At 37.3% G+C, this 25,660-nt stretch overlaps 6 protein-coding genes, 1 long non-coding RNA gene and 1 pseudogene across 13 annotated transcripts; 3 read left to right on the forward strand and 5 right to left on the reverse strand.

Moving 5' to 3' along the window:
• Positions 1-417: 417 nt before the first annotated feature.
• AT5G19097 lies at positions 418-4,749 on the reverse strand (annotated as a pseudogene; the record flags this gene model as incomplete). Its single annotated transcript has 1 exon — positions 418-4,749.
• Positions 4,750-5,147: 398 nt separating this feature from the next.
• On the reverse strand, positions 5,148-6,807 carry AT5G19100 (Eukaryotic aspartyl protease family protein). Its single transcript, NM_121915.2, has one exon. It carries the CDS (start codon positions 6,556-6,558, stop codon positions 5,383-5,385), a length of 1,176 nt encoding a protein of 391 aa, NP_197411.1. The 5' UTR covers positions 6,559-6,807; the 3' UTR covers positions 5,148-5,382.
• A 1,070-nt stretch (positions 6,808-7,877) lies between these two features.
• On the forward strand, positions 7,878-8,214 carry AT5G03015. The gene has a single exon (NR_142648.1). It is a non-coding gene; the product is annotated as an other RNA (long non-coding RNA).
• A 369-nt stretch (positions 8,215-8,583) lies between these two features.
• AT5G19110 (Eukaryotic aspartyl protease family protein) lies at positions 8,584-10,452 on the reverse strand. Of its 2 annotated transcripts, none has more exons than NM_001343589.1 (2): positions 9,457-10,452; positions 8,584-9,223 (listed from the first exon to the last, which is right to left on the reverse strand). In NM_001343589.1, the coding sequence occupies exons 1-2, from the start codon at positions 10,417-10,419 to the stop codon at positions 8,861-8,863; spliced, it is 1,326 nt and encodes a 441-aa protein (NP_001331340.1). In that variant the 5' UTR covers positions 10,420-10,452; the 3' UTR covers positions 8,584-8,860. The 2 variants fall into 2 exon arrangements, with proteins under 2 accessions (NP_001331340.1, NP_197412.1); NM_121916.3 differs by having other exon boundaries at positions 8,677-9,223; positions 9,457-10,400.
• Positions 10,453-11,628: 1,176 nt separating this feature from the next.
• On the forward strand, positions 11,629-13,048 carry AT5G19120 (Eukaryotic aspartyl protease family protein). The gene has a single exon (NM_121917.2). The coding sequence runs from the start codon at positions 11,726-11,728 to the stop codon at positions 12,884-12,886; it is 1,161 nt and encodes a 386-aa protein (NP_197413.1). The 5' UTR covers positions 11,629-11,725; the 3' UTR covers positions 12,887-13,048.
• A 12-nt stretch (positions 13,049-13,060) lies between these two features.
• AT5G19130 (GPI transamidase component family protein / Gaa1-like family protein) lies at positions 13,061-16,253 on the reverse strand. Of its 2 annotated transcripts, none has more exons than NM_121918.4 (6): positions 16,013-16,253; positions 15,825-15,916; positions 15,529-15,628; positions 14,585-15,392; positions 14,314-14,447; positions 13,061-14,112 (listed from the first exon to the last, which is right to left on the reverse strand). In NM_121918.4, the coding sequence occupies exons 1-6, from the start codon at positions 16,132-16,134 to the stop codon at positions 13,269-13,271; spliced, it is 2,100 nt and encodes a 699-aa protein (NP_197414.2). In that variant the 5' UTR covers positions 16,135-16,253; the 3' UTR covers positions 13,061-13,268. The 2 variants fall into 2 exon arrangements, with proteins under 2 accessions (NP_197414.2, NP_974810.1); NM_203081.2 differs by having other exon boundaries at positions 14,585-15,387; positions 15,533-15,628; positions 16,013-16,162.
• Positions 16,254-20,293: 4,040 nt separating this feature from the next.
• Positions 20,294-23,307, forward strand: AILP1 (aluminum induced protein with YGL and LRDR motifs; the record flags this gene model as incomplete). 3 transcript variants are annotated; one of them, NM_001036823.1, is made up of 5 exons in its annotated part: positions 20,294-20,741; positions 22,151-22,391; positions 22,484-22,568; positions 22,693-22,802; positions 22,897-23,307. In NM_001036823.1, 5 exons carry the CDS (start codon positions 20,539-20,541, stop codon positions 22,924-22,926), a joined length of 669 nt encoding a protein of 222 aa, NP_001031900.1. The 3 variants fall into 3 exon arrangements, with proteins under 3 accessions (NP_001031900.1, NP_197415.1, NP_001330082.1); NM_121919.3 differs by having other exon boundaries at positions 20,410-20,741; positions 22,484-22,604; NM_001343590.1 differs by lacking the exon at positions 20,294-20,741 and adding an exon at positions 21,920-22,014 and having other exon boundaries at positions 22,484-22,604; positions 22,897-22,926.
• Positions 20,446-25,609, reverse strand: AT5G19150 (pfkB-like carbohydrate kinase family protein). Of its 2 annotated transcripts, NM_203082.1 has the most exons (12): positions 25,324-25,595; positions 25,117-25,193; positions 24,924-25,033; positions 24,705-24,828; positions 24,545-24,607; positions 24,284-24,447; positions 24,087-24,148; positions 23,941-24,007; positions 23,778-23,828; positions 23,542-23,673; positions 23,346-23,448; positions 20,446-20,457 (listed from the first exon to the last, which is right to left on the reverse strand). In NM_203082.1, the coding sequence occupies exons 1-11, from the start codon at positions 25,541-25,543 to the stop codon at positions 23,421-23,423; spliced, it is 1,098 nt and encodes a 365-aa protein (NP_974811.1). In that variant the 5' UTR covers positions 25,544-25,595; the 3' UTR covers positions 20,446-20,457; positions 23,346-23,420. The 2 variants fall into 2 exon arrangements, with proteins under 2 accessions (NP_974811.1, NP_568369.1); NM_121920.4 differs by lacking the exon at positions 20,446-20,457 and having other exon boundaries at positions 23,212-23,448; positions 25,324-25,609.
• Positions 25,610-25,660: the final 51 nt, after the last annotated feature.

A 25,660-nucleotide genomic window follows, 5' to 3' on the forward strand; every position in this document is an offset into this window, starting at 1 on the left:
ATTTAATTTGTATCTTATCCTTTTGTTTCTTTAATTTTATTTTTCTGGTCCTAGTAAAAAACAAGCATAGTGTTTTATCGAACCAGGTTAAATACCGTCGGTGTTCGAATGCAATATCTGGTTATCAAACAGTTCAACAAATTGAAAACAACACAGCTGCATCTCGTTGACATTAATTTATTAAAAAGGAAACTATTAGTGAAACACGAACAGAATTGATGAAAGAAGAAGGATGGATGAAGAAGATGATGTTGAGAGAAAGAAGATGAGAGGCGATGAAAATAGATTCTGTTCTTTACATTTAATGAATGATACATGAGTTATATACAAAGAGACTAATCCGGTACAAACCGGTTATGTACATAACCAAACTCTATTTACACTAACCAAACTCTATACATCTAATATTCCCCTTCAAGATGGAGTGTATATGTTAATAACACCCATCTTGCGAATGAGTCTCAAAAATAAAGTAGGATATAGAGGTTTAGTTAACGCATCTGCCAATTGATGTTCAGTCTGCACATGAAGAGTCTTGATCTGCCCCATTAGAACCCTTTCCCTGACAAGATGACAAGCAAGGTCCAAATACTTAGTTCTCTCATGAAAGACTGAATTGTTAGCTATATGTATAGCAGCCGTGTTGTCACAGTAAAGCACAGAAGCTTCTGAAGCATCAATCCACAAATCATTCATGAGCTTTCGAAGCCACAACATTTCCTTGACTGCAGTTGACATAGCTTTGTACTCGGATTCTGCAGATGACATGGAGACTGTTTCCTGCTTATTGGACTTCCATGAAACCAAAGATGGACCAAGGAACATACAGAAGCCAGTAACCGAGATTCTTGAATCAGTACAAGTCCCCCAGTCTGCATCTGAAAAACTCTTCAACTTAAGATCAGAATTGGCAGAATAGAACATACCCTGACCAATGGTGCCTTTCAAGTAGTGTAACACTTTGTAGACAGCTGTGAGGTGTGGTTGTCGCGGCGCAGAGGTGAACTGACACAGCTTATGAACTGCAAAGGTGATGTCTGGCCGAGTAAAAGTCAGATACATAAGCTTCCCAACGAGCCGTCTATACATCTCCACATCTGTCAAAAGATCTCCAGTTTCTAGATTCAGTTTCTGACTTGGATCCATGGGTATAGAAGATGGTTTACATCCTAGAAGACCTGTCTCATCCAAAAGATCTAACACATACTTGCGTTGACAAATAGAAATGCCAGCAGAAGTCCTTGCAACCTCAAGACCTAGGAAGTATTTGAGAGGTCCTAAATCTCTCAGTTTAAAAGATTCTTTCAAAGCGGCTGTAAAAGACGCAGTGGCTGTAGAAGAGCTGCTTGCAATGATTATATCGTCAACATAAACCAATATAGCCATGTAAGTATCATCTGTTCTCCTGAGAAATAAAGTATCATCTCCTGTTCCATTTCTAAAACCCATAGACATCAAGCAGTGAGAGAGCTTCAAAAACCACTGTCGTGAAGCTTGTTTCAACCCGTACAGAGACTTCTGAAGCTTGCAAACTGAATTTGGTGGAAATGGCTTCCCATCCTTATCAACATAACCAGGAAGCAAGGCCATGAAAATCTCTTCATGAAGATCTCCATTGAGAAAAGCATTGGATATATCCAGTTGGTCTAAAAACCATTTTCTAGGAGCTGCAACAGAGAGTAAGAACTTGACAGTTGCCATCCTTGCCACTGGTGAGAACGTTTCCACATAATCAAGTCCTTCTTTCTGAGTGTAACCCTTTGCCACTAGACGAGCTTTATAACGTTCAAGACTGCCATCTGCATTCAACTTGATAGTATAAATCCATTTACATCCAACCACAGTCTTACCAGGAGGAATAGCACAAACAATCCAAGTATTAGTTCGCTCTAAAGCCCCTATCTCATCCTTTATAGCATCACAAAATTCCTTGACTTTACTAGCTTGAGTATAACTAGTTGGAGTAGGATATTTGGTGAGAGCATTAATGTATGCACAATAAGAAGAAGAGAGATTATCAGTAGAAAAGACCTGTGATATTGGATGTTCTGTAGACTCTTTCACAGATTCTTTCACTGAATAGCATTGATAGTCTTGCAAATAACCAGGAGGTCTCGAAACTCGTCGCCGTGATGTATCTTCTGTATTAGGTATTACTGACTCAGAGTTAGATTCCCCCTGTCTCATTGTAGACGAATATTCCCCCTCAGTTCTAGTCCCTGAAGATTCTCCTGGATCAGCAACACGAGTACTTATCTGAGGAAAGAACCCTGTGACATCAACTTCGTCACTAGCTTGGGAATTCTGAAAAAGAAATATGTCTTCAAAGAATTTAACATTTCTGGAAATGAACACAACATTACTTTCAATGTCCATCAGTTTATATCCTTTGTAACCTGCTGGATAACCCAAGAAGACACAAGCTTTAGCCCTATCTTCAAATTTAGTTCGTTGCTTAGGAGAAGTACTCGCATAACACAAGCAGCCAAAAGTTCTCAAATCAGTGTACTCTGGTGTTGTATTAGTGAGCTTCTCAAAAGGAGTCTTATTTTCCAACAATGGTGATGGCGTGCGATTGATCAAGAACACAGCTGTAAGAATACAATCCCCCCACAGAGACAACGGTAGGTTGGACTGAAAAAGAAGAGCTCGTGCAACATTCAGTATATGCTGGTGTTTCCTCTCAACCACGGAGTTCTGCTCTGGTGTTTCAGGACAGGAGTGGTAAGGAATGATGCCCAGCCGTCGATAAAGCTCAGTAAACTTCAACTCCGGAGCATTATCTGATCTCACACAACGAACTCGCTTATCAAACTGAGTCTCTACCATTTGCAGAAATTCTGGAAACACAGTCAAAACATCACTCTTCAATCTCAGCAAATAAACCCAGGTGACACGAGTATGATCATCCACTATTGTCAAGAAGTATCTGAATCCCTCTACTGTTGGCTCTGAGAATGGACCCCAAACATCAATGTGTAACAAGTCAAAAGATGCAGAACAAAGATTGTTTCTATTAGGATATGAAAGTTTCTTTTGTTTAGCTCTTTGACAAATGTCACAATGTATAACTCCTTTATTCCTTTGTTTAGAAATTCCAAGAACATCTGTAAGCATATCAATCCGAGAAAAAGAGGTATGTCCTAATCTCTTATGCCAAACAGCAGAGTCTATTACATCATTCAAACTATAAGAAGATAGTTGTCTTGAATCTGCAGGTTCTTCAACATCCAACAAGTAAAGATTAGCAATCCGTCTACCTCTTCCAATCGTCAATCCCTTGGTAGGATCCTATATGAGGCAAGAAGCAGGATCAAAAATAACTCGAGAACCAAGATCTGTAGTCAACGAGCTTATACTGAGAAGATTCATTCTGAAATCTGGTATGTAGAGAACATTCTTCAAACTGATAGAAGTGTTTATAATCACTGTTCCCACACCAGCTACCATAACAACACTACCATTTGGAAGGTTAACATGCTGACTAACAGAAGCATCTAGATCACTGAATAAGCTCTTATCATGACTTACATGATGAGTAGCACCAGAATCAATTATCCATGATCTCTTATTTGTAACACTCTGAGTAACAGTTAAAATCCCAATAAAACTATAGGTAGATGGTGAGAAAGATATACCAGAAGTAGAAGCCTCATTTAAAGGAACTGAAGCAGGAAACTGAGTAGTGAGATGAGAACTGAAGTAAGCAATGAAGTGTTGTAACTGCTCTTTACTGAGATTCCCAATCAAACTATCCAGACCACCATCCTGTTTATCACCTGATCCAACAGTAGCAGACACTTGTGCTGTGATTGCAGGAGAAGACGATTGAGGAGTCGGAGAAGCATTGACTTGTTGTTTTCTAGGTTTCCACCCAGGAGGATAGCCATGCTTCTTGTAGCATCTATCCACAACATGTCCAGTGAAACCACAATAGGAACATGTTGGTTTGTCTTTCTTAAAAGACTGGTAAGCAGCAATCAAAGAACCAGCAGAAGGCGAGGATGCATCAGCGTTCACCACTCCAGGATGAGACCCTGCAATCCCTACTTGAAAAGCAGCTGGAACAATGCTGTTACCAAATTTCCTTTGACTGTCATCTTGATCTAAGATGTGATAAACTTCAGCAATGTCAGGAAGAGGCTTCTTCATGATTATCTGACCTCTGATGATGGAATAGGTTTCATTCAAACCAGCAAGAAATTTGATGATGCGACCTCTATCCACCTTACCCCGATAATGCCTTTTGCTAACACAGTTAAAAGAATGACAACATAAACACGACTCAGTGGGTTCACTGCCATCAAGTTGATCCCAGAGAGTTTTCAAAGCTGTGTAATAGCTTGATAGATCCATGGAACCTTGACGCAGATCCTGAATTTGCTGGATGGGATGAAATGTTCTCGGCAAATTCGTCATGTGAAAACGATCATGTAAATCATTCCAGATCATAGTAGCATCATCCAAGTTCAAAATACTACCATAGATCTGCTTTGAAACAGCATTCAACAACCAGGACTTAACCATACTGTTACATCTAGACCAGATCCGAGAGAGAGGAGTACCTTCTGCAGGACGAGGAAGAGATCCATCGATGAAAGCGATTTTGTTCTTCGCATCAAGAGAAATCTTCATCGCAGAGCTCCATTGAGTGTAGTTTGTACCATCTAGACGATCAGCAACCAAAGTCAGACCCGGATGATCAGCACTGTGAAGAAAGAACGGCGAGTGTGGACTATCCACGGCATCGATCTCAGAGATGGAGCGAATCGGAACAACAGGAGCTGGATCGGGCGAGTTTGAGCTCATCGGAGCTTTCAACTTAGTCCCCGAGCTACCAGCACCAACAGATCTACCCAGACGACGAGTAGATTTACGAACCGGAACTCCCATATCGATCTAAACAACCACACAAAACACGCCAAAGAAATAGAATCAGAGGAGGAAAACGAAATCGGAGCTAAGCGTATAGCTCTGATACCATATTAGTGAAACACGAACAGAATCGATGAAGGAAGAAGGATGGATGAAGAAGATGATGTTGAGAGGAAGAAGATGAGAGGCGATGAAAATAGATTTTGTTCTTTACATTTAATGAATGATACATGAGTTATATACAAAAAGACTAATCCAGTACAAACCGGTTATGTACATAACCAAACTCTATTTACACTAACCAAACTCTATACATCTAATATTTTGTATATAACTCATGTATCATTCATTAAATGTAAAGAATAGAATCTATTTTCATCGCCTCTCATCTTCTTCCTCTCAACATCATCTTCTTCATCCATCCTTTTTCCTTCATCGTTTCTGTTCGTGTTTCACTAATAGAAATTGATGATATGTCTTGATAACATGAATAATCGATCACATGCATTAGAAAGGAGACAACCTTTGCACTGAGCAAGAAGTGTTGTGAAGCAAAAGAGAAGAGGAGAAAGAAAATTTGGAAGCTTCAAGATCGAACTCCACCAAATTATCCTCCATCTGAAATCCTCCGATCACTATAGGGTACTTCGGCTTCACACCTCCGTCCACAAACCCTAAACAAACCACATTTTTATTCACCTTCACCAAGGAATTAGACCCGTAGATCCTCCACTTAGCCCCTCCGCTCAGCACCAGGTCGATCACGGGAACTCCACGTCCTCCATTGGAGTAGAAGCACGCACCGAAAGGCTTCACCGCGGGAGCTTTAGCTATCTTGATGTTTTCGGTGAAAGCTGTGAGCAGAGCCTTGTAAAGGGAAGTTTGGAATACGGTGTAAGGAGCCAAAGTGCTGATCTTTGTGGCTCCATAGGGTATAGGAACGGTCTTTGCACCGATTTGGATGGACTTCACATCGATTAAGTACTCGCCGGACTTGCCATTACCGATCAGAGGCGTGGAGGCAAAGATCTTAGAGACATCTTTATCGTAAGGCAGATAATAATATTCCCCTTTACCGATCCAAAGGTCACCATTATGAGACTGACTTCGTTCGGTGGAAGGCAAACAAAGAGCTATCTTATGAGGAAGCTGGTACATGGAGATGAGCTGCGAGGGAATCGACAAGTGGGTGTTAGCGAGACCGATGGTTCTTTGTTTTAAGGCAGGAGCACCGTCAGTGCAAGTCAAAGTCAATGAAGAACTCATTTCACTGTCCCTAGTGTAAACTCCATTAAATGTGTATAACAAGGGGACGGTGTCTCGGAATAGGCGGGAATTGTCGGAGGAGAGACACACGGTCCTCTTCTTGGCAATGACATTGTTGGGACAGGGGAAGTTGGGGTTTGCGTATTTGCATCTTGTGGAGCCACATCTGATTGGGTGGTAGGTGGTGGATTTGGCGGCGGTTGGACAGTTTTGCAATAACGGTGCGGCTCCGTTGAGGTCAAGGACGAATTTTTCGCTGGAAGTTGAGCCGATGGACAAAGGGATGGTGTATATATTTTTGGCCGTGTCTTTATAAATAGGGTGTAGAAATGATTGAAACTTTCTCAAAGAGTGTGATGTGTTTGCGAGGTAGAGAAAAACAAGCGAGAGAAGTAAGAAGATCACACGAGGAGCCATTTGTGTGTGTGTTGTTTAGCTACTTTGGGGATGTGATATATATCATGTACATTTATAGAATGATGTGGGTCCTCTTCGTTTCTTTTTGTAATTTAGAATTTAACATTTTGGTAAGTTTTTTTGTTACTTGGTAATTGGTATGACAGTCAGAATCATCTTACCACGGGGTCTCATTAACTATCTAAACAACAAATTTCTTCTTTACTTTTTAAGATATCAACTAGCTAAATTATACAGTATTAAGAGATTTTCTTACCGACTATATAAGTAAGGGAAATATTTTTTTTCCGTGTCTTCTGTAATTAAGAATCTTACTGGCAAGCCATTACTCATTAGCCATGTGATGGGGATCTGAAAATCCTCGATATGCGTATTCGTCACAATTTGTTTAAATGGATTATAATATTTCATATACACTTAAATCCCACGTGGGCTAAAGCATTGCCGACACTAGAGTTTTATATTATTACATAACTTTTCTTTACGTAATCTAGAGTTTTAAATTTGTGATATTTCTGCTTTGGGTATATGGATACCAGCTAGAAGCATCTTACCTCATGAATCATGATTTACTTTCAAATATGTAAAATGATAAGATTAGTACCGTGCTATATAAATATTTATTAAAATAACACAAATACATTAAATTTAATTTCATAAAAGTGTACCATAATTTTAATTATTCTTTCTGTAATGGAGATTTTTTTTATGTGGGATACTAGCCAGAAGCATCTTACTACGTGATTTAGCTTTCAAATATTACTATGGGTACGTACCCGACTACCCGTGCTACATTAATGTTTACAACAAATTAAAAAAAAAAACATTATATTTATTTTTATATAAAAAAATGTCCCATAATTAAATTTCTAATACCAAATCAAGGAGAAAATGTTTGGCTCTTTTGAGCTGTAGTTAGAAAAAGGTAAGCAAAAAAAAAAAATCAAGGAAAAAATAATAAAGATATAAATTAAACCAATATAATGTAAGCCATCCAGTTGTTTAACATAACTTCAAAAGAATTTATTTAAGTTTAAAATTTGAATACTTAGTTAATAATGCAGAAAAATATTTGAAGACTGGAATCTCATGGTTGCGCGAGTTCTACGTAGGACAGACTGTGGATCTGAATTACTAAAATTAATCGTAGTTATTAAAAAAAAAAACTAAGCAAAATTTTATGTTTTATAGGTTGAGATGGTTTCATTTTTAATGTAAGGGGGTTATTGCTTCTATGAATTTAGTTTCATTTGAAATAGTTCAATTCTACAATTAATCTACTATGTAAAAATATTGCAAGTGTTTGTCGCCTTACAATGAAAAGAGGAGGAGATTGGGGACCAAAGAGTGAAGTCGATCTCAAAAAGTAGAATCCATTCAAGAATCGTAACATATCATTCTGACATTTCCTCCGCATGGTTCAAGGGAATGGAGACGACTTCTAAACCGTTTCTTTGAGTCTTTCTTTTTCTCGCATCTAGATCCCTCATGATCCAAATTGGTTCTCAAAGAGTTCTTACCACATTCCATGAGACACCCTTGTAGCTCTTTCACCAGATAGCATATTGGATCTTAAATAATTTCAACTAATTAGTATCAAAACTACTATCTCCATTAATTTCTGTCGGAAATCATCGGAGAAATTAAGGGCATACAAGTCCATATTTTTCCTTCTTTGAGACTATCATGAACGTGTTGTTGTGACAAGTATATGTCTTCTTCTTTATTTACTTTAAAAATTCCTAAAAAGGTGAATTTGCATCAATCACTTAAATTCGTAATTTTATTACCATTATTTTCTGAAATAATTTAACCTTTCTATCATTTGAACAATTGATGCTAGTTTTTATTTTGTATCTTTTTTCAATGATGCAAATTAAGATAGATTAGTATCAATTTAATTTAGTTGATGTCAAATAATTAGTTATGGCATTACTTATTGTAATTGACGTTAAATCAAATTTTGTATCTGTTATAAATAAGTAACTCAAATTAACATCATTTATTTTTGATATAATTTATTTTATGCAATACATTTTTTGTAGTAACTTTTGAATTTCAAATCTAAATTGCAATTTCTAATAAGAAATACAGAATACTTTAGATAATTATTAATGTGCAAAATCCTCAGACAATATTTTTTATCAAAACAAGCGAATATCAAATTTGAATAAAATAACATAGACGATATTTATGAGAAACGGGTGATAATTTCTTAAAATTTCGATTAGAACACATGTGTCGCTGAAAACGTGTCATACAAGACCAAAAACTGTGATACTATCATGAGTGACTGATGATTCTATTTTTGGGAAGGCCAAGTGGAGCAGCTTGTGTTATGGAGCAAGAGTGACTCACTAAAAGCGAGAACCGTCCCGCTGAAATCGAACTCGAGCATATGATCTTGAAGCTGATGTGTCCCAATCACCATCAAATCCTTCGGTGTCTTTCCACCGTCGATAAACGCCAAACACATCACCGTTTCCTTCACTTTCACCACCGTATTCGCACCGTAGAACCCCCACTTTACCTCCCCTATCCTCCCCGGCAGACCAATCTCTATCACGGGCACGTTAGGCCCCGCCGTCAAATTCTTTCCAGCGGTGCGTGAATCAAAACAATGTTTAAACGGCGCCACCGATGGAACCTTAGCTATTCCCATAGCCTGTATATATAGTTCACACCAAAACAAACAAGACAGAAAAGAGGTTATATCAGCTTATCTATATACAACAAAAAAATAACATTAGCAACGTTATAATTTAAAGGAACACATTTCTAATAATCGTTTAATAAGATATTTTATTTTAAAAATCTCAAATCATGGTTCACTCCACAGGAACTCCAATAAAGAGATAAGAAATTTTATACATGAATAATATATTTTGTTTTGAATACCTTAGCCTTGAGTGTAAAAGACTGAGCAAGAGCATTGTAGATATCGGTTTGAAGTACGGTGTAGTGAACCACCGTACTGAGTTTGGCTCCGCCGGTTAGCAAATCAGGGTTCAACTTCAAAGCAGTTCCACCAACGTAGATAGATTTTACAGTGATTAGATAATCTCCTGAGTCAGTGCCTTTAATGGGAGTTAAAGTCCTTGGAATCGGATTATCGCTACTATTGAATGGTGGGATAAAGTAGTGAATGCCGGCGATATAGAAATGACCGGTACCGGAAGAAGGCAAGCAGAGAGAGAATTTAGGGATGACGTTAAACGCTGACGTCACTTGTTTCGTGAACGACGAAGATCCGGGAGAAAGAGCCAGAACTCCGTCGACTGGAGGAGGAAGGCCTTGGAGGGCTTTCTCACCGGCGCATGAGAATGTGAAGTGGCGGACGGAGACTTGAGAGAGGAACTTGCCGCCGTCTGTGGTGTAGAGGGAAGCTCTGTCTTGGACGACACGGCCGGTTACAACGGGGTTTTGTCCGAGTGGGTTTGGTTGCTTGTAAAGACAAGATTTGCCAGCGCATCCATTACCGGGGATAGACTTGCATGTGGAGCTCTGGCAAGTGACTAGGCGGAGAGATGATAAAGATTTAAGTTTGCGGCAGTCGAGCCACGTGAGGTTTGTTCCGAGGTCGAGGAGGAGGTTTACAGGAGATTTTGCGGCGGATCCGACGTTGAAAGTGGTGTAGAATAGATTGGTGGGTTCGTGCTTGGTGATCGGAAGAAGGTATTGAGAGTTTGATTTCAGAGCTATGGCTGCGAAAATGGAAAGGAAGACTAGTAGGCGCGTGAGGCTACTACCCATCTCTATTATATTCAGGTTATAATTTTTTTTGGTAAATGAAATGATGAATGTGATTGTTTGTGATGGAGATGGACTACGATGTATGTTATTTATAGATGTAAAATACATTTTGGATCTAAGAATTAAAATGGTGATTAGTACATTTTTTAACACAAAAGTGATGGTATTCTTGAATGTTTGAGATTCGCGTTGAGATTTGTTTTCCTAAAAGTTGAATTACGCGGAATCTTAAAAAATGAGAGTATTTTTGCATGTGTTACACATGACAACAATTAATTATATGAAAAAATGAAGATTAGTCGGTGCATCTGAAGTCGTATAATGTTATGCAAAATGAGGTCTGATCAAGTATACTCGCGTGGTGGGTATATGTCACAATTCATATTCTTTTCTTTTCAAATAGTTTTCGAGTTCTTCTTTATGCATGATCTTAATCCTTAATATAGCAGCAATACATACTAGAAAGTCTTGAAAGATCTTATAATTTAAATCAAATCATTTGTATTTTCAATTTTATAGGAATAGAAACGATTTTCGCTAAAATAATCCATTAACGACTCTATTTTTTCATCGACAAGGACTTAATTTACAATTTTACATAACGAATCCAAACATATTGGGCCATATTGCCAGGCCCACGTATAAATGAGCTCAATATTAATCTTCATAACACCACATTGCTTATATTGCAACAATTAATTTTTATTTGAAAACAATGGAGAAAGATGGGTCGGTGTATCTTAGTATGCTAGTTTAAGTATCATTTAACATTAATTGGTACGTAATGTATGCAAAATGAGTGTTGAATTCTTTTATACCTGATCATAAAAAGTCTTGCAGGATCGTAAAGTTCATATGCTGTATGAAGAAAAATGATTTTTCATTCAAATAAACCATTAACGGCTCTCGTTATTTCGTTATTAAAGACCGTTGATTTGTTTTATATATAACGCCATGCAAACCATTGGGCCATATAAGTTTCTGAAGACGCCCATATATAAACGAGCCCAATCTTAATTTCATAATACATGTTAACATCACAAAATTTACAAGTACCAAGCCAACTACTCCAACTGGCATAGGGTATAAACTTTATGGATATTCCTATAAAACATCCTTTCACACGTGCCAAAAATCATCAAATCGTCTCCTTTTTCTTTTGAGCTTTTAATAAAATGGATAAACATTGACCAAAACAAAATAAAAAGAAAAGAAAAAGTCCCCACCAAAGAGCGAAACGACACAACAAGTCTACTCAGCACTTACCTTAAAATGAACCAATCCTTATCGTTTCAGTTTTTTCACATTCACAATAAACCAGCGTCGGCCCACCGCATCCCAAACCATAACGCTTAATCCTTAAAAACCGTCCAGATCCATTTCCTTCCTCTAAAACTCATCACACACACTTCTAATGGCTTCTTCTTCTTGTTTGAATCTCTTCTTCTTCTCTTTTCTCTCCGCTCTAATCATTTCTAAATCTCAGATCTCTGATTCCGTTAACGGGGTCGTTTTCCCTGTTGTTAAAGACCTTCCAACCGGTCAATACCTCGCACAGATTCGACTCGGTGACTCACCGGATCCAGTCAAGCTCGTAGTCGATCTGGCCGGCTCAATTCTCTGGTTTGATTGTTCCTCAAGACATGTTTCCTCGTCAAGGAACCTAATATCCGGTAGCTCTAGCGGCTGCTTAAAGGCAAAAGTTGGAAATGAACGAGTATCATCATCATCATCATCGCGTAAAGACCAAAACGCCGATTGCGAATTACTTGTTAAAAACGACGCCTTTGGGATTACGGCGAGAGGAGAGCTTTTCAGTGACGTCATGTCGGTTGGCTCTGTTACTTCTCCGGGAACCGTTGATCTACTTTTCGCTTGTACTCCACCGTGGCTGTTACGTGGGCTCGCTAGTGGAGCCCAAGGAGTAATGGGCTTAGGAAGGGCCCAAATCTCACTCCCTTCACAACTCGCCGCGGAAACTAACGAACGTCGTCGGTTAACTGTTTACCTGTCGCCGTTGAACGGTGTCGTATCAACGAGTTCGGTGGAGGAGGTTTTTGGAGTGGCTGCGTCTAGATCGCTGGTTTACACGCCTTTGTTAACCGGTTCGAGTGGCAACTACGTAATTAACGTGAAATCGATTAGAGTCAACGGGGAAAAGCTCTCCGTGGAAGGTCCGTTGGCGGTGGAGCTGAGCACGGTGGTTCCTTACACGATTTTAGAGAGCTCGATCTACAAGGTGTTCGCGGAAGCTTACGCCAAAGCTGCGGGTGAAGCTACATCGGTGCCTCCTGTCGCACCGTTTGGGCTCTGCTTCACTAGTGACGTAGATTTTCCGGCGGTAGATCTAGCGTTGCAGAGTGAGATGGTGCGGTGGAGGATTCATGGGAAGAATCTGATGGTGGATGTTGGTGGTGGAGTCCGATGCTCGGGGATTGTTGACGGCGGGTCAAGTCGAGTCAACCCGATTGTAATGGGTGGGCTACAATTAGAAGGCTTTATATTGGACTTTGATTTGGGTAACTCAATGATGGGCTTTGGACAAAGAACACGCTCTGATTCAACTTCGTTGTAATACAGAAACCTTTGTAATTGTAACCTTCTAATTATCTGGTAGATATCCTCAATTTTGATCTCTTTTGAGTGTACTCTTTTCTTACAATACCTGCTACAAGCAATCATGCATTTGTACAACTAATAGATCTAATTTAAGAAACAGCTATTACTTAAATGAAGTAAAAATACAGTGCTTAAAACTAAAAATCAATACAAAAAACAGAAACTTCACTCATTCATCGCATTTTTAGTTTTCTAACGATACATCAGACCTCTAACTGCTAATTACCATGCGACAACTAGAACATATGACAAATTCCAACAAGTGTGGACAACTGTCACCGAAGTAAAGGAAATAACTGTGACCTTCCTTGTATGGAGATTGGGACGTAAAATAAGAATTAAGAAGGATGAAACAAGATGCAGAGGCAAAGGAGCCAGCAAGGAAGATGAACCATACCTATGTATAGATATGTTGCACTCTTCCACGCCCAAAGCGACTCTAACCATGTCCAAAACTCTCCTCCAAGACTCAACCCTACGAGGCCTTCTCCAAGCAACCCTTTAGAGATTGCAAAAAACATGACCGGGAACCCGATTGTCAGCAATACAATACTGCAAAACGCACCCAACAGGCTCTTAAGGCGTCTGGATCTCAAAGCGGGTTTTATAGGCTGAGCCATAAGACACGTTGGCACTAGTAGCAACGCTCCAATCTCTGCGGTGGCAAAATTGATTATGGACATGAGGCATAGGCCGATGAAGGCAGCTGAGATGGTCACTGATTTCAAGATGGCCCAGTTGGTTCCATGGAGTCGAGAGGAGAACGGAGAGCAACCAGGCATTGTGACAAAGGTTATAAGGAGAAGCGACGAAGAGGTAGTGCCCCACATGATGGAGCGGTTTGTTGGAGAATGTTGGCCCGGTACTTGACAGATGAAATAAGGTAGCAGCGTGACAATGAAACCCAACAAGTGCAAAGTAAAGACCTGTTTCGCTGCATCTAGCCATTTCCAAGACTTGAAGTTTTCGGTTGGGTTATGAGTGGAATTGGTAAGAGATTTACAGCCATCGATGTATAAAGAGGCTGCGACCATTGGAAGAGGGGCAACAAGAAGAGCAAAGGCAATCATGTAGACTCCTACAGAGATAAATTTGCTTGGCGAAGTTAACATGTAAAGGAAAAACGATTGATGGAACTTCTCAAGGAGGTTGTTCACTGATCTTATAGTTCCTTCCAGTAACCTGCGTTTAAAGAGAAAGCACAGAGTTATCATCGAACACTCATACAGAGTCAATGAGTAGAAAACATTAAAACTCTTAAATTCCACTGTAGCATAAATGATATATTGTAGTACTTTAGCATTACAAAATGCACATACACTAGCAGAGGTAGGTAAACGGTATAAAATGGGAACGAATGAAAATATAAAAACAAAAACTCACCGGGCACCTCGTAGAAAGAAATCGTGTTGTCTTGTCTTACTGTCAGGAGGAAATCTAGGTGAAACTTTCAAAGTTATAGCATCAACTTGATAATCGCGGAAAGCTCCATGGGGACCAGTTGGGATACCAAGGGCCTGATGAGAATGAATAACAAAAGAAAGAAACATTTTCTGTCAGCTTTCAAGGTCTTTCCTAGTTAAAATGTATCAGTGTGACTGCAACCACAAGATGCCAAGAACTTAATTAAGGACAGATCAGTTGTACATTTTACCTGGGAGTACAGTGAACTTGCAAGGGTAGCACTGCCTTCAAGATAGTCTGCAGCTGGGATACCAAAATTCCAGTCCGGATTTAACATATGCGCCAATTTCCCAACAGCTTCAAATATTTCCCCAAAAATCTTTAGCCAACTAGAGGAAAGTAAAGATACAACCTTCTCAACCTTGACATAAAACCCCTGCCTGTGCACCGCTAAGTAATTTACAACATTGATGAGGTCGAGATTTGGCATCTGCCCATTAGATGCCTCTGCATAGATACTTAGTGTGTCCTCAAACTTTTCACTTCTACCATCAACCTTCAAAACCAAAGCAGCAGCCATTGTTCCAGCTCGTCTGAAGTTATCAGCTGTATTTTGCTCGTCACACTTCAGAAGATCCGAGACCTTAAATGAAGGTGAGTGGTATTCAGTTAACCACGCAGCAACAGGCCTATAGTCTCCATAACGAGAATCAGCGACAAGCCATATTATGTCTTTGGAAAGCCAGGTAACTCTAGAGAGCAAGGAAAAAAGAGAACTGACAATTCCTAAAGACAAATCCTCATAGTCTCCACCATTTATAAAATCATAGGGAGTAACCAGCACAATAGACTCTTTTCCATCACCACGAGGGGCTCTTATAATCCCCGCAACATTGACCCCATAAGAAGCACAACTGACATTCTCCAGCAATGTATATGAATCTGGACCGGAGAAAAAGTGCAGGGGGTGAAATTGATTCCCTTCAGGATGGAACTTTTGATAAGAAACTTCTGCACCCATATCTGACATGTATTTTCCAATGAGCTTTTGGACTTCACTAGAAAGAAAAATCACACAAATGGAGAAACATTAAGTTACTTGGGCTAGGACCAAAACAGAAGGACAAGTAAAATTCTTCATAACGTAGGAGAAAGCTCTATTTCATGCGAAAACTGAGGGAAGAAAAGACATACACACCCTGGCCTTCATGATTCAACCTAAAGTTCTTTATGTCCTTCACCAGTTTGCTTCCATCAGAAACATCTCGATTAGAGAGCATAGACCGTGCAGAGCCTGAGGATTAGAGTCAAAATAGAAAGTGTAAAACACCAAACAACAACGCATTCAAAGTTGGCAAGCCATAAACTCACATGACTCAACAGTTTTAAACCCTTCTACAGATTCCAATCGTATAGAACACTAATTCCAGGTTAACATGTACAGTATCCAAATGTGGACTTTAATTGAATTCTAAGGTATGTAACAAAACCTGGCATTAGAGCATTCTCGGAGATGTAAGTGTTCTTTGCCAGTAGAGGCAAAAGCAGCAGCGCCAAAACCCCAGCAGCAGAGAAAACCACACTACAAACACAATCAGATCATCAATGAACCAAAAGAGAAAGAATCAAAACATAGAAACTAGTGGAGTAGAAGAGAAAATTATGGTTGAAGATTTACCTGAAAACAGGACTGTGAGCGATGAGGAAGATTCCGAGCCGAACGATTGGTCTCGGTTTGATTTTAGGAGATCCATCATCGGTCTTCACTTCCTCTTCATTATCCCGGTTCACCGCTGCCATGATTCACAGATCTTCGATCAATTTCGGCAGATTCGAACCTACGACGAACTGTGATCTCCGTGGCTTGGGAATTGTAGACGACGGTCAAGTCGGGTCAGCCCGAATAGGGTGGGTGGGCTTAAATTTAGAAGGCTTTGTAATGGACTTTTATTTGGGTGATGGGCTTAAAGTCAGATTAAGATGGTGCAGAATTTTCTTACATACCAAATATAATTGTTATTTTGATTACAAAAGTATATTTATATTTGTTCTTAATTTTAAAAATAAAATGGATAATATCAGTGTTCTTAATTTGTATCTTATTTTAAAATGAAGAAACACTTTTACAATTATGTTATTATCCATTGACTGTTATAGATTTTTTTAAATATTTATTATTATAAATGACCAGTATATGGTATTTTTGCTATTACATCATAGCAAGATGGGAACATGAAATAGTGGGCTATACAGTGCAGTCCATATTATCGCATCAAAGAAAAGCAAAAAAGAAGAGAAACTGCCAAAAGAAATAATGAAAAGTCATGATATGATCCGAAACCAAAAAAGAATATCAAGAAAAAAGAAAAAAAAAGATATATACAGCTGCATAGGAAGTGTTTGTGGGGATGCATAGAGATTAGAGATGATCGAAGCTTAGGTGATTGAGATGGTCCAATAACAAATTTGTTCATTTGAATGATACTGAAGCCTCTAGATCGACCACATATACATCATATTGCTTTTAAAACGCGAGAATATCATAGTTTTGATATGAAGAAATCATTTTTCAACAAACATTTTCTAGAGGATTCTTTCTTAGAGAAATATATGAAATATAGATATATAACGTAACTAGATTTTTACCCGCGGTATACCGTGAAAACAATTTATTTTTTTAAATTAATATATATATAAAAGTTTGTAAATTGTATCTATTTATAAAATGTTTTTATTGTATAGTTTACAATTTTTATTAAGTAACGTCCTGCCAAACCCGTCTCGCCAACCCGTCCTCTAAAAAAAACTCATTTATTTTATTAATGTTGATCTTATTTATGATATGTTTATGAATTATTGTCTAAATATTTTGTAATTTTATAGTAATTAAATGCTATCAAATATCTATACGGTTTGATGATTATAATCATGGAGAAAAAATATCAAAAATGATAATTTTGTAGTAATTAAATGATATTAAATATTTTAGAAGTTTTATTTTAGTAATTAATCGTGTAGTTAAGGTAGAGAGATTTTGGGAAGATTGTTAAATGTCAAATATTTAATTAGAAGATTTTCTTTCTAATTATCAAAAACAATTATTAAATGCCAGTGACAGCCGCTGTAAATAAATCCCAACTTTAAAATTTATTTCATAAAGTGGCTGCAAAAATGTATATATAAATAGTTAATACCATTCATTATGTTTGGATAATGGTATGTGGCAACAAAAAAATCTTCTATATGTCATGTTCAAATGAGATAATTTTCTTTGAAATAATATTTGTAAAAGATAATAAGCAAAACAATATCAAAGTCGTTTTCAGCTTTTGTAGTTCCCACTCCCAGGCCCATGGTTGGCTTTGCTCGGTCTTTCTTTCTGTTTTCTACGATTGTATTTTGAATAAATAAGTAAATAATACAAACTAGTGGCTGTATTTTATTTTACAATTTAATAAAATGATAATGACGTTTATAATATCAATACAAATATGCCATTCACTGTTTTGCTATTCAATTTACGTTATATTATTGATCAATATTGCGTTTTATTTTTTTGTGTATATGATTTTAATATAGTTTAAATTCTATAGAAAAGTCAAAAACATAATATATACATGATAATCAAAATCTAAAATCATCCATAGACGTGGTTCAATAGCTAAAGCAGTTAAGTTATGGTATTTAATATATGCAGTTTAATCTACAGTAACCGCGAAAAAGGAATTTTTTTTGTTCTGTTTGATTCGACCGATAAAAACGATTTTACATGGGTCGGATAAAACATAAATCAGTTATTTTGTTTAACAAAGTTTTAAAAACAATTTTCTCAAAGTGTGCATGTTAAAATTTACATCTATTATAAAAAAAAACATAAAATCAATTTATTCATTATCAAATTGTTTTGAATAAGAAATCCAATTAACTCAACAACCTCAAACTATACATTTTTAACATTTATGTTGGTCTACCTTGTGGTCTCTGATATTTGGCACGAAATAGTATAGGTCTTTTTTATCTTATACATTTCTAGGTTGTTGTCACCAAACCATTTATGTATTATTTTATGGTTTTCCCTTTTTGTGTGTGTGTGATATTTTTCTTAACAAATGGTCGAAAATCTTCAGCAACTCAACCATCTTTCTGTTCAAATAAAGGCTTACTTTCTTCCTTGGAATTCAATAGTTTATTTAGGTTATGTAATTCGGAACAAACAATATGAACAGTCTAAAGTTGGCTGATATGAAATATGAAGACCGTGGGCCAAACCCCGAAACATAAACAACGGGCGTCGACTGTTCGTCTAGTATTCTTTCTTTACATTTCCAGTTGAAAATATTATTACAAAAACTTCAAATTATTGATTAAATTACGTAGGACATGGTTTTGAATCTCTAGTTTCACAAATGGGCAAACGAAATTGAATAAGTTCTTCTCAAGGACGAAAATTTTGATTTTAAATTTTTTAATTATGATCAGCATGCAGCCAATTATTACATATAGATACCCAAGATGGCAAGATCCAACAATCATCGTACTAATTCGTTTTTAATTATATACTGATATACACAGAAATATTTGGATCACGTTGCTGTTGTATTTTATTTTTCTAAAAGAGGTTTATTGTTTATCTGACAAATCTTATTCTCTGGATGAAGTTAATTTATGTAAGAAAAGAAAGATTCATAAAGTTGATGATACTACAAACCAATCGTTGATGATAAATGTCCATTTAAATTAGGTTCAAGTTGCTTTCAGATCACAATCTCTCCCTCCCTCCTAGTTCATTGGCTCATAAAAAACACATATGATATTTTTTTCAAACTATAATAATACTATTTTAAAGCATGGGATAATAATTATACAAATAGTTAGAGAGTATGCTTTTGTTAGAAAAAACTAGAAAAACAAATATGTATACTGGTTTTGAAACACTCTTAAGATCGATTGTCAAAAAAAAAAAAAAAACACTCTAAGACAAATATAATTTCTCTAGTAATGGTTGGTGATTTAAATGAGAAAATAGAAAGAAAGTGGTGACACATCCGCTTGATTTAATTGACAGATTTGTTTCTCTTTTCGAAAAAAATTATCACCAATTAAATTTTTGTCAACGTTTTATTTATGTTTAAATAGACAGATTTTTTTCAAAGAAAATATCGATGGATTAAGAAAAATCATAACTTGTATAAATAGATTTTTCAATGGATAAAAAAAAAATCATATTTGCCCCAAAAAGAAAAAAATCATATACTGTACCCTTTATTCACACCCTACAAGTTATGTTTCCCACCTGTTAATTACATATTTAGTTTCAGTTATGATTTTTTGCTGGTTTTCTTATAAAGGGTAAACAATCAGGGGCAGAGATACATGCATAGCAAGGGGGTTAATTGACCCTTATGAATTTATAAAAACTATTTATTTATTTGTATTTTTAAAAGCAAAATTTATAAAAAAATAGTTTAAAATATGCTTATTGACCTCCATAAAAATTATTTTGAAATAGATTTTAGTCATTAGTTAAAATTGATCCCAATAAAATAATGACTAGCTCGGCCACTGCAAACAATATTACAATAGGGCGAAGTAATTGGTTAAAAAGTAAATACAATAAGTTGTAGAGTGTTAATAAACTAAAGTTGATGTTATTCTTTCTTTTTCATTTTTACGAAAAGTGGATGTTACCTTAAAAATGGTTACGTTAAATTTCAAATATAAATACATTTTAGGATTCGGTTTAAATAATTATAATTAGAATAATTTTTCAAATAAAACATTTTGATTTTTGAGAATTATTAAAAAGGAGGATGGATAAGACAAGAGACCACAAATGGCAAGATTGGTCCCACAATGTTAGAATCTAACGCTCCAGAATGATTCCATCTCTTCCGTGTGAGACCCACGTATTTGTGCTGCGTCACTGCCCATACGATGACGTATCGACGTTAATTTCAGTGTAATAAGAAGAAGAATCAAGAGAGAAGAAGATTCACAAAGACGAAATGACGTAAATACCCTCCATATCATCTCCTTCCCTTCCTATATTTAAACACCATCATACATCTCTCTCTCCTTTGTCTCGTCTTCCATGTCCGATATATCGTTACCAGAGAAAGAGAGCTCAGAGATTTAGTTAGCTTAATTTTTCTTTTCGTTTTGAAATTAAGGAAGTGATTGTTATCACCGGAGGAGAGAGAGAAAATGTTGGGAATTTTCAGTGGAGCTATAGTATCGCCGCCGGAAGAGTTAGTGGCTGCCGGAAGCAGAACTCCGTCGCCGAAAACAACCGGATCAACTTTAGTAAACCGGTTCGTCGAGAAAAATCCATCCGCTGTTTCTGTACAAGTCGGCGACTATGTTCAGCTTGCTTACAGCCATCACAACGAGAGTCCTCTCCGGCCTAGGTAAGTCTCGCCGGCGATTTTTCTTATGTTCATATCTATTAAAACTTGGCCTTTTACGATGGTCCCAAAGTTTCTACCGTCGGTTCGCTATGATCGGACGGTGATGAGATCATCGTCGAGCCTTTAAATTTCGCTGACAAATAAAAGTCAATTGCATATTTGCATGTATGGACCATATTTCATTTGATTTCGTCCGATTTTCTTATCTAATTTGTTTTAAGAAGATAGGGTATTAGTGAAAATTATCTAATTAGATACTAAATTTTGTAGATAATTTTTCTACTAGATTCCGAATTACATAATTGTGGTATTCTTTTCTTCAAAGCACTCCACTTAACTTAGGGTGATGTATGTTTGTGTTATGGTGTGTGGACCCAAACAATAATTTATAGAGTAAGTCCGAATAAAATTTTCTCAAATCATATATATCTTTTTAGAAATATGCATATACAAGGTACATCATAGGTAGCTTTATTGAAATGTACCGATCCAAATTTGTATGGATAATTCTTATTGGAAATTAAAAATGATAAATATTTATCCAAGTAAAGTTAGCTCATTGGTTAAAAAGGATTTCTTTCAATCTTCATGGAAACAAGATTTGAGTGAGATGATGTGAATAAACTAGAGATAATTTACATTAATTGTTACCTAGCAAACTTTGGACTGAAGATCCAAAATTTCTTTGATACCTCAAAATATAAATTTAGTAGTTGACTCTGTCGGTGACGGTGGTGGCACAAGGACACGTCTCAGAAGTTGTGTTAGTCACCAAAAGATTCACAAGCCTCTCATGACTCATTACTGAATTGGTCATGTACTTATGTCACTTAGAATCCGATCACAAAGAAAATATTAGCATAAGAATAATCAATATTAAAATTATACAGTCAAATTTATAAAATATAACCACAACCAATCAAACACCAAGATTCCGTATGTTGGCCATATTAAGTCCCAACCAACATTTTTTAAAACATAACTTCAACAATCACAACAATGACCGATCACTCAATCAAACAATAAATCGTGGCTAAATATTACATTTACAAATTTCTATATGGTTACAACTATAGGGACTGTATGTATTTTGGTTTTTGGATATGACCAAACTACAAAGACAACTTTGGTTGGTCCACCAAACCCTGCAATAAAATCCCACGACCATTAATAGCCTTATGCACAACACTCTATCTTTAGCTTTTACCCATATCAAGCATACCAATACATTCATAATTGCATGTCTATTTAAAGATTTGCTGCTGACTGATCGGTCTGACTATTCGCATTTATAACTTCAGTCAATTATTTGCAATACTATTCTCTATATTTTGCTCAAGTTCAGTTAATTTGGACTTTGTTGATATACATATAGGCTTGTCTTAAGATGTTTTTCTGAAATGATACAGATCATTTGGAGCTAAGGATGAAATATTCTGCTTGTTCCAAGGCTCACTTGACAACCTAGGAAGCTTGAAACAGCAGTACGGGCTTGCAAAAAACGCAAACGAGGTTCTCTTGGTCATCGAGGCTTATAAGACTCTCCGTGACAGAGCTCCTTACCCGGCTAACCACGTTGTTGCTCACCTAAGTGGCGATTTCGCCTTTGTGGTCTTTGATAAATCAACCTCCACTCTGTTTGTAGCCTCTGTAAGTTCTTTTAACCCCCTGATAAACACTTTTTAAACTGTGAAGTAGATTGAATCTAATGGTAACAAAAAACGGTGTTTGATTTGCTGCAGGACCAAGTTGGCAAGGTTCCATTGTATTGGGGAATAACAGCTGATGGCTATGTGGCATTTGCTGATGATGTTGACTTACTAAAAGGTGCTTGTGGCAAGTCTCTTGCGTCTTTCCCTCAAGGTTCGTTTTTCAGTTTTGTTTGTTCACTCCTAAATTCAAGATTTTTGGGGCATCACCCGCTCAATGGTTTTGTATGCGTGTTTTGCAGGCTGTTATTACTCGACGGCATTAGGTGGGCTTAGGAGCTTCGAGAACCCTAAGAACAAGATCACTGCAGTTCCTGCTAATGAGGGAGAAATTTGGGGAGCTACCTTCAAGGTGATTGATTCTTCAAAACTAAATCATATTTTAGTATTTTTGTTTAGCAACATCTAAAAAGCTTATATAACACAAACTTTGGTGGTGGGAACAGGTGGAAGGAGCAACAGTTCTTGCAGATTGAAAATGAAAGAGAAACACAAAAGAAGTTTCATGTCTCTTAAAGCTCTCGAACTGTAACAGCACAAACAAAAAAAAATATGTAGGAAAAACAAAAAGCTGTTCTATGAGTACTTGAAGCTATCAATGGTTGGTGATAATGTGTGTAGTGTTGTATCTCTCTTATGTCTTATGCTTCTTTGTACAGCACGTGTGTGTCTTCTGGTGTTATTAGTGTCTTCTTCCTAATAAGTTAATGTCTCTGAAACAAAAATCTACCTTCTCTTGATCCTTTTGCCTCTGTTTCTATAGTAAATCTCACAATGGTAATGAGGAAGAACAGGCGATATCTCTGTTTCTATCGTAATCTTTACTTGGTAATCACAGCATTCAAGTTTTATTATTCAGAAAAAACAATTGTGAGGTAAATAGACACAAGAGAACAGACACTTCTAAAGTTTCCCACAGACAATAAGATGTTGTAGAAGGCAAGACAACTCTACTTCATGTGTTCTGAGATTAAGATGCAGGGCAGATATCCTCCAAACTGTCGAAAAAAGTCGATAAAACATTATGATTGAGACGAAATGTTTTTGTGGATTCTCTAATGCAGCAGTTTCAGTAAGAAAGAAATCCATACCTCTCCCCTAAACATTCGATAATGTCGCTTGTGAGAGTTGATCTCTTATGTTTTGTAAAGGCCAGAGATGCAGCCTTTCTGAGAAGGCCAGATGCAGCTATGCATCCCAAGATAGCTGGATTCTCAGAGGGACTGAAATTTTGTTGGGTTTCAGAGATTGTCAAAACCACTTTGCACAGTCAATAATTGAGTTAGAAATGAAAGTTTGCGCAGAGCCAATATAGGATGTATCTAACCTTTCAGGATCGGATTTAAGCTGTTGTGCCCATGACAAAAACACTGCAACACTATATGAAACCAAATCCATTAGGCAGACTATCAGTGGCTACAAAAGTTGAACTTTTAACCGTGGTAACCCGAGCAATCTAATGATACTGGATCAAAGAGTGGTGAGCTCACCCTCCAGAGAGAATATCGCCTTGTCCACCACAGCGCCTTGGTGAACCATATATGCTTACTGATTTTACTACAAAAATAGAGATAATCACACCTCACGGTCTCAACGTCCTCTAACGGAAAGATACAATAGCTAAAAAGTTACTCACCTGTCTCCCCATTGCTTATAAGATCAGATTTCCCTTTCCTGAGAATCGTGACACCACCAATCCTGAATGACACAGACGAATAACATTATTATCACCAGAGTTTTTGGTTCCAAATCACCAGATGAGCCTGGTGATGTGTGTGTGAGATACTTCCATAGTGCCCTCTAGATGACCTATGAAGTCATTTTTGTACTTACTGTTTGGCCAAAGAACGTAACTGATCTTCAGCATTTTGTTCATCTACTTCACAATTCAGTACTTTTTGAACCAGGCGCTTATACTCATTCACATTTGGGGTTAAGACAGCAAGCGGATAGCTGTGGACAAGATCAATGGAATTTGTTACAAGAAACAGCCCGTCCTGCGGAATCGCCATAGTCAGAAGATTATACAATCAAAACTTGGAAAAAGACAAGAGCCTATCAAATCCTTACTTAATGCTATGTATCATTGCTTACCCCATCTATAACAAAAGGAACATTGGACTTTTTGGCAAGAAGCATGATAATACTCACACATTCCTGGAAATACAGAGTCACATAACTCGTAAGTCCACCACCAAAGTAATGACAAATCAAATTCTGTAATGTGATTAAGCAAGGGTAGATGAATCTTTACCAGGAGAAATGGATCTCTTCCCAAACCAGGACCAATAACAAGACAATCAAATCTTTCCATCCATTTACCGACTTCTCCAAGCACTTTATCTTGAACTTCTCTTTTATCTTCTTCACTGAGTTGACTATATACAGATATGAAACCGGGTATTGTAATAAAAACATACGGAACAAAACCACATAGTTAGAAGTAGCACACACTGTGGAATGGAGTATTCACCTGATGCTATATGATTCCTCAAGAACAGGGTGAACTATAAGCTCAGGACTATAGCTCTTTATAACAGGAGCTGCATCTTTCGTGCAGAATACATGAGACAAATCAGCACCCTACAGTTTTACAGATATGAAACCACTCTTCACTTTTATGTAGACAGAAGCAGTGATGGCTAATAGAAAACGAAACTACTAACGATTTTCAAAGCTGAAATGGCAGCGAAGTATGGAGCTCCTGTGTATTCACGACATCCTCCAATCACAGCTATCTTCCCTGACACAAGATCAATTCCAACACATGAGCTAAAACATCAAAGTAACCTGAAAAAACTCAAACTTTAAAATCCTAAAGTTTCGAATTTGATAAATTTCTGATGACACAATTGAATAGAGCAAGCACTAACCAGCTTGGCCTTTGTGTCGTTTGAGATCGAGCGATGGCGTCACGGTTCTAAGAACACTCTCAGCGTCGGCCTCTGATGTGGAACTCATTGCTCTGATGATTGGTGACCCACAAAGCGTTCGTACCAAGAACTCTTGCCTTCTGAGCACACTTGAAGAAGAAGAAGGTGAATGAGAAGTCAATCGTACCAAGCCAGAGATGATACTGGGCTTCACCAACATCAGATTCTCTCGTTGAGGGCCGAGAAAGCCACCGCTTCCGATACAGCACCGAGAAGTGAACTCTCTGTTTGGTTAAGAAGGTTTCGTTTTTATTTAATTATTTTATAGGAAAGAGGA

Source organism: Arabidopsis thaliana, chromosome 5 (genome assembly GCF_000001735.4).
Source record: "Arabidopsis thaliana chromosome 5, partial sequence".
NCBI lineage: Eukaryota > Viridiplantae > Streptophyta > Magnoliopsida > Brassicales > Brassicaceae > Arabidopsis > Arabidopsis thaliana.